This window comes from Temnothorax curvispinosus, unplaced genomic scaffold, assembly GCF_003070985.1.
Source record: "Temnothorax curvispinosus isolate PA1 unplaced genomic scaffold, ASM307098v1 QBEX01004775.1, whole genome shotgun sequence".
NCBI classification, from domain to species: Eukaryota; Metazoa; Arthropoda; class Insecta; order Hymenoptera; family Formicidae; genus Temnothorax; species Temnothorax curvispinosus.
In genome coordinates this window covers 41,188-52,965 of record NW_020214555.1, presented here as the reverse complement: position 1 = coordinate 52,965, position 11,778 = coordinate 41,188, and the positions used below count along the sequence as shown (strand labels likewise).

Sequence of the window (11,778 nt, the reverse complement as noted above, 5' to 3'; positions counted from 1 at the left end):
AGTAATTTAATGATACATTTTTTTTCTTAAAAAAATTGAAATAAAGTCTATATATATGTAATTATACTTACATTGGGGTTGCGCTTCGCGTTCCGGTATCGTTACATGTTCCAAATTTTTCAAAATCTCCAATTCGTCTCTATTCACTACAACCGAAAATTCATGGGAAATATTGTGACATAAAATTTTTATATTTTAATAAATAAATAGTAAAATAATAGTAAAAGTGGTCAATTTTATGGTGTACCATGCATATGCAATGTAATACTAATTTATACTTATTCAAAGCATAAAAAAAAAAGATAAGTACTCACAAACCCATTTAGCTATCGCGTACTGATCGTCTTTAATAGTCCTTCTAATATTTTTTAAAATCTTGTCTAATCTACCTTCCATATTCCTCATTTCCTCACGTCCGATACTTTCCAGCAAATTGAGATCATCGTCCCAATAGTATTTTATGCAGTGATTATTGAAAGCATCATGAAGTTTTTCTAACATCTATAAATATCATAGATATTTTATTATTATTGCTTTAATAAAAGAAGCACTTTGAATTTTAACAATATATTACCTTGAAGAATAAAAAAGTATATGATCTTCTCTGAGAAATATGAAACATTTCTGATTCATGGTAGCATAAGGTTTCGAGATAATAGCTTGCAATACTCGCCCATTCTCGAGTATCCCGAAGTTTCTAATAGAGAGAATATATATGTATGTACATCATTATTTAAAATAGATTATATAATTTAAATTGTTACAATAAAAAAAAATAAAAATTAATAATATAAATAAATAAAAAAGTTTTATGCATTATTCATTAAAGAAAGTAAAAGTAAAAAAAGAGAGTCAATTACAGAAGATAGGTAATTACAATATTATAAGTATAAAAATAAACTAAAAATATAAAGTAAAAAGGCTCTCTGTATAAATCGACAATATGCGTGAGAGAGGCAATAGGAGCCCAGCGCGGTACTCAGTGCGCAATAAATTTACCACGTGTACATATAAAACAATATATTTAGTCGTTAAAGACAAAAGAAACGAACGTTTCGGCCCTTTCTTTGGCCATCCTCAGCGTAAAACTATATCAATTCCGCGCAACGCAATTTCCTACATCCTTAATACCTTGATTGCAACATTTAACGTAATCAGACGCACAATAACAAATTAACGTAACCTAAATTAACGTAAACTAAAAATTTATTCGTATTTTTACAAATAAATTGATGTTTATTACTTCACGATGTAACATTGTACCTTTAATTGGCGTATTACAGGCTTCATACGCCCATAATTATGGTTAGAAAGCATATCCTTCTCAAACTCGTAAAAACACAGTCGCCAATAGCGATGTCGTAAATCACCGAAATCGCTTCTACTGTTGTTCAAAGGTTTGGGAACTGCAGACCAACATCTATTTGGGCGAGACTACGAAACGGAAAGCGATTAGTAAGAGCATGCTATTAACAGCTATTGAATTGCTGCAGACAATTATTTGTTCTTTGTTTTCCTCTATTGAGTTCTGTTTATTTTTTTTTTTTATTTTTTTTTTTTTAGTATTAAGTTTAAATATATTTGTACGACAAGGATTGAAGAAAAACTATAGATGAAAATAAAACAAAGTAGCTGCATCTATCTAAGTAGCTGTAGCTATATTTCGACTTAAGAAAGATTATTTTTCGCCAATGTCGCGAACGATGTCGTGAATTACGGAAACCTCTTCTACGCTTCTTTAAATAAAGTGCAGACCAACATTCACCAAACTATGAAACACGGAACGATTAACATTTACATACAATACAGACACGCTATTTAGTTTATTTGTTATTGAATTGCTACATACAATTGACCGTTTTTCTTTGTTAAATTTTTTTAAGTAAAAATTATCAAATATTAAGTTCGAATATTTTTACAAAAAAGAAAAAATTAGATAAAAAATAAAAATATATCTAACAATAAGTAAATAATATAGCTATACTTTAAGTGATTAAGTATATTTTAATACTAATAAAAATTATTTTTTTCCCAAATAGTATAATTTTTTCACAACACCTCCACGGAAAGTTCGACTTTCCATGCCTGTAGAGAGGGGCGAAAGTGACCAATTTCACGCCAGGACGGCATTAGCGGGACGAAAGTAACCACTTTCCTCCCTAGGGCGGAAAGTGATCACTTTCGTCCCGCTAAACAGGGAAAGTGATCACTTTTTGCTCTAGGGAGAAAAGTGGTTACTTTCGTCCCGCTATGCCGTCCTGGCGTGAAATGGCCACTCTCGCCTCTCTCTAGGCATGGAGGTCGAACTTTCCGTCGAACTCTCGGGCGGCAAACTTCACACTCGTCTGAAAAACGCTACTTTCGCCCCTTGGTGCACAATATACTATTTCATATTACTTTTACTTAATAAATAAAAAAACAAATAAACAGATGTACGACAAATCTCAATCTATTATTTTAATTTTATATATTACGTACTTGTAAAATATTCATTTTCGAAGATTTCGGTGGCAAAGCATGAATGGAAAAAGTTAAAACGGGAACCACATCGATGTCGATAGATTTTTCATCGTTTCTTCCGTAATTAAAATTTAACGTAAACGCTGGTCCTGATTTTCTTTTTCTTATCTAAACACAGATAAAACATGTAATATTAGTTTTATTAATTAGTTCAACTTTTCCTTCTTGTATAACATATATTCTATGATATAATATTTTATATGATTTATATACAACAATTTTAAATAGTCAAATATGTCGAAAGCAATTTTGCTCGTTATTACAATTTTCGATATCTCCACAAAAATCGAACAAAATCTACTGACAAAATGTGATAGCAGATAGCAATAACTCTACCCATTTTTTAATCTAACATATAAATAATATAAACAAGCAAAATAAAAAAATAGTAATACTTTAATAAATTAAGGTAGGCGTCTCGCTACGTGCTAGTCATGTGACTGTTTGTAGGTTTTCACGTTCAGAAATATATTTCAGGCAATTTTTGCTAAGGGAAAAATAATTTTATGAATTATGGTGTAAAATTTCATACGTAACAAAGTATGTTACTTTTTCCAAATTATGTGATTTTTCTCATTTAACTCCGTTTTGATCAGCTGATCATGCGAGTCGTCGAGAAAGGTTATCATCTCCTTTTCGATTGAATTTTGACAATTACTGAGAAAGGGTTTCAAAACGCATGACAGGGGTGTCAATCACTATCCAATTCGGCTAAGAAAGACGAGCCTCATAACCTGCAACTACAGTGATTAGCCAGCGGCGTTGCCAAGTCTTCCCAACCTCACCTCGACCAAAAAATGTCTGCTCGATTATCGCATTTTCACTAAAATAAACTAAAAAATTAGCAGCGAAATCTCCGGTAACCTATATATTTTATGGTTGCATCGGATTCTTCGAAATCTAATGTACAAAAAGCAATGTTTTTTTCTCACTTCATCTAATCGAAAAATACGAAAATATGTGATTGAAACCGTGATAGAGCCTTCTTTTCTGTATGAAGTAATGCAAAATTTGTGATTTTCGAGATCGATTTTCTAGAGTAAATAGTCGGTAAGGAGCCACAGAAAAAATCGACTGCAAAGCTGATCATATAATTTGATATAAAAACCGAAATCGAAAACTTTATCTAATACATGCCCTGACGAGACGACTACCTTAAATAAAGGTTTGATTAATAATTTAATAACTAAATAAATATTTGAATGGCTATGAAATAGCAGATTTACTCGATTTATACCAATTCAGTTGTCATATTCTATAAGTATATGCATATAATATCAAACTTGCACTTATATAACATCAAAAAACGTTAGCTTATCGTTAGTATAATGACTATAATGTATGAGCGTGAGTCAATAATTATCCGCATTTTATTTTAATAATTTATTAGACAGTTGAGAACGTACAATTACATCATTTTTTTAACCTAGTTCCCTTGCTTTTCAATGCACTTGTTCCAGCGTGCCACAAGTTTCTCGAAAAAAAAAAAAAAAAAATTTTTTTTGGTTTGTATATGCCTCAGCCATGTATATGCACCGCTTTTGTTATACTGCTGTCCATGCACGCTGTTCAAACGCTTCAGAAATTGGGTTTCAAGGTAGTGGAGCATTCAGATCTCACTCCCTTAGATTGCCATCTGTTTGGTCCATTTAAAGATACCTTATAAGAGATCGATTTGTTATCAGATCAACATGTGCAAGAAGTGATCCATACATGGCTGAGGGACAAACCAAAAATATTTTTTTGCGAGGATATATGCAAGTTTGTGGCACGCTGGGACAAATGCATTAAAAAACAAGGAGATTGTATTAAAAAATGATGTAATTGTACGTTGTCTACTATTGTTCTAATAAATTAATTATAGAAATAGAGCGCAGATAATTACTGACTCACTCTCGTAATTGATGCAATTCTGATCAATCTGTTGCCAGACTATCAATGACTATAATGTTAATATTTCACTTACTGGTGTATAATCATGAAATATAATTCTGTCATTTTTGTCACCAGTAGCGTGAGCCACTTTACTCAAAATTCTTTCTATCCAAGTGCGAAATTTTTCTTGATTCAGATATGATTCTTCATCAATGAAGGAATTCAATTCCCTAAACAGAAAATAGATACTTTTTTCCTTTCATTTTGTAAATTATAAGTCGATTTCTATAACATAATACTTACTTATATGCTTCCGGAACTAAATTTAAAGTATTCTGCGAGCTTATAGCTTTCCAAACCGGTACGCGTATCTTAATAAAACCTGGTCGATCTGCCCTAAACTAAAATATAATCAATAAGTATATATATTAATTATAATATTAGTATTAATTTCGCGTCAATCTTATAGTAGAAAATTGCATTATTGGATTAATAAGAAAATATTCGTATTATTTTATTGATATATTATAAAGTTATATTAAAATTATTTAATACGTATATGTATTACAAAAAGAAAATAATAATTTTGCATGAAAAAATTATTCAAATAAAAAATAGAAATGTTTTCATATAAATGGAATTTAATAACTTTGGATTTTCAAACTTTAATAATCTTCAGAAATATATGTTGCTGATTTTAAAAATAATATCTACCTGTATATCTTTTTCTTCGAAGGGTAGATTGACCACAAAATTCAAATCGTATTCTTTTGGTTCTCCAAATCGAGTTCCTTTATAATAGCTTCCAACCCAAATAATTCTTTGAAATGTTTTAGCAAATAACGGACTCTGCTGTCGCATAGCGTTTATGAGCTTTTCAAAAAACTGCAGCATACATTAAATGCATACGAGCATATAAATTAATAGAATATAGTTTTATTATAATACAAAGATTTTTACCGTTTTCAAGAACTGATTTTGATCCTTTATGTCATTGGAATCCATTTTTATAAATTTGCTGTTTATTTTCTCAAATATCGTATCGCTAACTAGATACTTGTCAATATCTGCGACTTGCGCCATCGCGTGTGTGTAAATTGCTGGATTTTCAAAATCTGAAATTACTTTAAAATTGTACCTATGTTAGCGCTATACAATTATTATTTAAATATTAATTAAATAAAATTGTATAATTCTTATAAATACAAAAAAAGATAAAATTTTTTTGTAGTATTTAATAGATATTAGTTAAGTATTATTATTTTAAATAAAATTGAAAAGTATAGTAAAATTATATAATATAAAAATTAGATTTCAGAATAAAATTGCATTTCTCTCGCTTTTGTTTTGCATGCATTCAGGAAGATCCAGATCTTTTAGAGATTATTTCAAATATTATAAACTTCTTTTTCTTTTGTAACTGAAACAACAGGTTTATGACAAATATCCCTTACTTGCCACACTTCTGTAGAATCACGTACTTGCCACACTGGGATGGAATCTACCCCAGCGACAAAAATTGTTATAACAAATAAGCTATTCAATATTTTAACTTGCCAAATTTTTTAGAACTTTTTAAGAGCTTACTTTTAAACGTTATGTAGATTATATAGCCAAAAAATAAAATTATGTATGATAAAAAAATTAAAATAGCAAAAAAAATGAATGGCTTGAGGGGATAGTGGCATGCTCGAACTATTGATAGATGTCGCTATAGACCCGCTCCCGGTAGGTTTAGGTACTTAAAATGAAGGGAATGGTCGTGGGGTTGATTTACACGTTTACACCCCAGTGTGGCAAGTAAGGGATATCTCACTATAAAATATTTATATTATATTAATATGGAGGACTAGAGAGCTTTTCGCGATGCACATCGTCAAGGAGAAATCAATCAGCAATTTTACTATGGACGCATTGTGCAGTTTTATTGCCACGTTCACTCACATTCGATATAATTATTATTAACTAGCAAAGCATTTTTTGCAAACTCTACGACATCATGATATAAATATCGTCAGTTGTGTGTGCAATAAAACGCAATCTATTTCTGGAAACGCTGACGGAAAAAAAGACATGAATGATACGCTTTATATGTCACTGATATCGAGTGATTTCCGCAATATCCGTGATATCGAATGTGAACGTGGCAATAAAACTGCACATGCATTCATAGTTAAATTGCTGATTGATTTCTTCTTTCTGAAATGTAAGATTGAATAAATGTCTAATGAATAGTGAACCAATAGAGCAATCCAAATATTACTTGTATACTTATTTCTACAAGGTTTGTTTGCACTTACACTTAAGAACTCTCTTTTTGCGCGTTTTTTCCGCAATTTTTTTTTACGTGGTTTTTCTAAATAACACAGTTTCTCAACAAATCTTTGTAATCTCTCGTGTAGGGGAGAGAGAGGAACATTGATTGTTTTTGCTTTGCTAATAATTTTGACTAAAAAAAAATTTTTTTTTATAATTTTAAACAGGAATCGGCAATAAAAAATTTACATTTTTCATTTTTTAATTATTCACAAAATTATAAATAACAACAAATTAAATTATGTATAATTCGGCTTCGGCTTCGCCTTCAGCTCGTGCGTCCACTCCGCACTCGTGTCCAATTTTCAACTTCCCGCACTTGTTACACAATAACTATTTATAGAATCAACAAATGAATAATTAATAAATTCAAGACGCGCGACCCGTGCGTCAAAAGAGTAAAATAATAAAATTCTGAGAGTCGCAAGTATAAAACGTGAAGAAAATTAGACTGCCCATTTTCTCCACTAGATCGGTCCCGTGCCATATTCAAAGTCATAATGATGTTGGGTCGCGTAATCTTGAATTTATTTTTATCTACGTACTGGCGAACTAAGTTATTTATTCCATTGTTAATAATTAGTCACAAAAAATTACTAACTACGTAAAAATTAATATTTCGGCAAAAGTGACTTACTCATTACTTAAAAAGTGGGTAAATCATCAGAGAAAAATTTTCAGTTACGTGAAAATTAATATTTAGACGAAAATATGAATTAATTTTTATTTACAAATTGATAGTTAGTAAACATAAATTTTTTATTGTTAAAAGAATTAATAGTTTGTCAAAATAAATTACTACTTATTTGAAAATGAATAATTAGTGGAAAATAATTACTAATTATTTCAATAATGAATAATTAGTCTCAGGTAAATTAATAATTATTAAAAAATTATTAATTGGTTTAATATAAATAATTTAAGTATTGTATTTAAACGTGGTTTAAAAAAATTTTTATATTAATGTCATATATAGAGGAGACCGGGGCGAAGTCGGCCCTATTTTTTCGGTGCCGTTTTTTCTCTGAGTGTACGGTACACCGATGATCATGAAATATATATATAATCACTTGGCACTCCGTCAGTTATAGTAGATAAGAAATCTCGCACGTTACAAATCTCGAGATTTTTATAAAGAGCAAGCTAGGAGTAGTTGTGTCACGTACGCGTGATATGAACGTGACACTAAGGTTGCGGTCCACTTGACGCTACAATGCTTCGAAGCATTCTCTTTTCTTTCAATGAAGAAAGAAGGAGAAGAAGAACGCTGCAAAGCATTTGTAGCGTCAAGTGGACCGCAACCTAAAATGCCCGTATATTTAAAAAGGTTCGTTTATGGATTTCTCAGGAGTTTTATAATATTTTATTGCAAATGATGGTATTTATCATTATAAATATTAACTGGACTCGATGTAAAAGATTCAAGTCGATTAAAAGTATTAATCAAGTGTTTAAAGATAACAAAAAATCATCAAATTCGTTTTCCTGTTGATTCTATTAGATTGATAACTGCTTGCTTTTTTAATAATTCTTTTAAATATATAGGGTGTTTCTTATATATATAAATGTACAGATGATTTTAGCAACTAGGAAACTGTAACTTTTTTGCAAAGAAGAAATACTAGAAGAAAATTTTGTATAAGTTCAATCTCTCTCTATAGACAGAGATTTTTTATGCATTGTGTAGTTTAACAAAATACGGTTGCACTTTTTTTTATATAAAACTGATGATTTTTTGAAATATAAATTAATTCTTTTCATATAAAAGTCTATGAAGTAAGGAGAAATTAATTATTCATTTTCTGAAGATTATCTTATTTATTATATTTCACATTTTATCCCAATACATTCTGTTGTAAAATGTAAAACATTCATTATTTGAGCATTTTATCTTATTTATATGCAACACAAATGGAATTAATTAAAATAAAAAATGCATGTAATCGTTTAAAAATATTCCACTGCATTTATATAAAAATCATTAATTTCTATTCTGAATGATTCCATTTACTCTATGATGAATTTAGCGACTTACTTTATTGGAAAAGTGAGTACTTTACGATATTTCATATTTTAACATTTAAATATTGGGTGTTGGAATTAATTTTTTTTTTTATAAAAATTAATGTTTATTGAAAAAAAACGGTACCATGTTTTTCATTCAAAGTACTGCCCATCGTTGTCCACAACTTTCTCCTATCTTTCTGGTAAAAGACGGATTTCTCGGCGAAAGAATGTCCAGTATTGGAGTAGAATCACCATAAGCTTCCAGGAACAAACGATGACAGTCAACAGTTTTTTTCTTTAGGTGAAAGCAAAAAAGCCTGGCTTCCCGCAAAAATTTCTCGCTTCCGTTTTCGCTTCCGTTTCGATGGCTCAAAACTCGAAATTTTTGACGCACCAAAAAACTTGTTACTCACACTTCAACGAAATGGCTTCTACTGATTCTTAAAGCTTAATAACAAGACTTTTATATAAGGTTGGCAACAGTATGCACCGGCGTGGAATATTCTAGTTATGCCATCTCTTAGAAAAACCAAAAAATTAATTCCAACACCCAATAATGTCAAAAATAACTACAAAGTTTATTTTGTGATTTATTTATTTTTCATCCAATTTTTGACAATTCTACTTATATAACAATACTAGCTTGATACACCCGTGCTTCGCTACGGTATGCGAAGGATTCTATAATTTACCCCCGAATTTAGATTTGCCCCTTTAGGAGGTTGATTAAGACAAAATCCTAAATTATGTTTTTAAGCATTTGTATAGGTAACCTTTGTAAGCAAAAATCAAGTCGATATCTCATTAGGCTTAAGAAATATTGAGGAATCCGTGAAAACATATTTTATCCCTATTCACCCCGTTAGGGGTCAAATTTCTAAAAATCCCTTCTTAGTGCTTACATCATGGAAGGAATATAATTCCCGAATTTCATGTTTCTAGGTTTCTAAGTTTAGAGGTTTGGGCTAGGCGTTGATGAGTCAGTCGGGACATTTGATAAAATATAGATAGATGGAGAGAATCTCAAAAATTTATATTTAAGAAATTATACAAATCCGTTTAAAAAAGTGTACAACAAATTATTTTGTAGGTAAATCGATTCCTCTGCGGTTGTCCAGTTATTATCGATAATCGTTTAATTAAAAAATTAAATGATGTATTCTTGACTCATTGCAGCTGTTTATCGGATTTGTACTCACCAAACAGGAGGTGATGCGGGCAAAATACCACGAATGCAGCAATATTGCTGCACAAATTTGCAGCGATAGTCGTAAGAACGTTTTCAATAATTTAATTGATTGGAATTTTAGAGCTGCTCACACATCCTTTATTATTTTATTCTACTAATTATTTCCTACAAATAAACGCGAATAAGGCTATGTATCGGACTGCATCCTACTGTGCACTAACCGACTCTTTCTGCTTTATGTAGTATATATACAGCAAATTAATGAGTAAACTTTCGGCAGATGGCGTTACAGCGATACGTAAGCTAGAGTCCCTAGAAATAAGAGTCTGGCCAATTTTTCTAGCTTAGTATAAAGACCTGTGTCCACGATGCTAGAACTTGATCCAAGTTCTCGGATATCGACGTATAGTTGACAAACTAATTAAAAATTATTTATAATTATCTTTTTTAATCGTTTGGAAATCATTTGGAGAAAGAAAAAAACTTTTTAGAGATTGGAAAACCATATTACAATATACATAAATTAATTAAAATCAATTAACTGTATAGTTGGCAGACATATTGTCTAAAATTTTTTTTTCTTATCCAATCGCTCCAGAATTATTTGGATAAAGTGTCGAAATATATTTTATTATTTGAAAAACTACTCTATTTTAATAAAAATTAATTAACAAGTAAACGATACCGGAAATAAGTTGGCGCTGAAAGTTCATATTTTTTAATAAACAATAGTTCAACCAATTGCTCCTTAATTGTTCCTTGCTTGCTCTATTGGGATATTCAATCGCTCCGTTCGTATAATTAATTTTGTATACTTTAGCATTTTTATTAAAAAATTAACAAATTAAAAGTCGGATGCATTATGCATTACGCAAAAGTTTGTATTCCGGCCTTTAATTTGTTAATTTTTCAATAAAAATGCTAAAGTATTATGCACACAATTATACGAATGGAGCGAAAAATAGAGCAAGCAAGGAACAATTATTCTACCAAAAATCAATATTAGTTAAAGAGTTAAACTCTTTGAGACATAGTTATAAACAATAGAGTTGTTATATATTATGTTTGAATATTTCCGCCGTTAGCTGCCGAGCCATATATAATTACAATAGGCAGCCAATAGGTGGCCGTGTCGTCACTTGTGAAATATAATTTTTCAATAAAAATGCAATAAATTATTAAAGTAATAATGGAGCAATAAGGATGAGCAATCAAGGAGCAATCATTTTATGCTGGATTTAGTTGCACAAAGTTATTAGAAATATGTTTTTGAGTGATAATTATAAATTTTACGTTTTTTGTAAATATTTTAAATAATATTAATTTTAAAAAGAGATCAATTCTTGATTCTGAAAGAGTAATTAAGGAGCAATCGTTTGAGCTATTGTTTATTAAAAAATATAAACTTTCAGCGCCAACTTATTTCCGGTATCGTTTACTTGTTAATTGATTTTTATAGTAATTATATGCAGTAATACGGATTACCCTCCGATGACCTTGACCTTGACATATGTTGTCAGGGTCACCTTCCTAAGTGACCCTCGGAAGGTTTTAACCGTTGCTCGTTTTTTATTAAAAAGTTATTAACAACAAAAGTTCCAAAAATATAGCAGTTATTTTAAGTACTGAGAGACAAACGACTAATAGCGTTTTTCACTGGCAGAACTGGTGCGCACTCAGTGCACATTAAAGCCGTTGTACACTGATTTAATCTCTAATATTTAAAGTAAAATGCAAATATTTCGACTGATAAAATACCCAGTACATATTTTACCAAATAGTGCAATAAAGAATATTGAGGATTTCATTATTTAACCCGTTTAGATTAAACATACACTTTACGTTGGTTTGTGTACGACGGCTTTAATGTG

At 30.3% G+C, this 11,778-nt stretch overlaps 1 protein-coding gene across 6 annotated transcripts in view; it reads right to left on the bottom strand.

The window, feature by feature from the left end:
* LOC112454072 (cyclic GMP-AMP synthase-like) overlaps positions 1 to 11,778 on the bottom strand; it is a 21,034-nt gene that overhangs the window by 6,715 nt on the left and 2,541 nt on the right. The window contains exons 1-10 of one of the 6 annotated variants that reach the window (XM_025015263.1): positions 9,918 to 10,129; positions 5,356 to 5,519; positions 5,110 to 5,280; positions 4,699 to 4,796; positions 4,487 to 4,625; positions 2,479 to 2,628; positions 1,264 to 1,434; positions 575 to 697; positions 315 to 501; positions 72 to 146 (exon numbers count right to left, since the gene is read on the bottom strand). In XM_025015263.1, coding sequence (XP_024871031.1) covers positions 72 to 146; positions 315 to 501; positions 575 to 697; positions 1,264 to 1,434; positions 2,479 to 2,628; positions 4,487 to 4,625; positions 4,699 to 4,796; positions 5,110 to 5,280; positions 5,356 to 5,478 — 1,237 coding nt within the window. In that variant the 5' untranslated portion in view covers positions 5,479 to 5,519; positions 9,918 to 10,129. Of the gene's footprint in view, positions 1 to 71; positions 147 to 314; positions 502 to 574; positions 698 to 1,263; positions 1,435 to 2,478; positions 2,629 to 4,486; positions 4,626 to 4,698; positions 4,797 to 5,109; positions 5,281 to 5,355; positions 5,520 to 8,860; positions 9,897 to 9,917; positions 10,130 to 11,778 lie in introns of those variants that run through there. The other 5 variants (XM_025015265.1, XM_025015262.1, XM_025015264.1 and 2 more) reach the window with 5 other exon arrangements.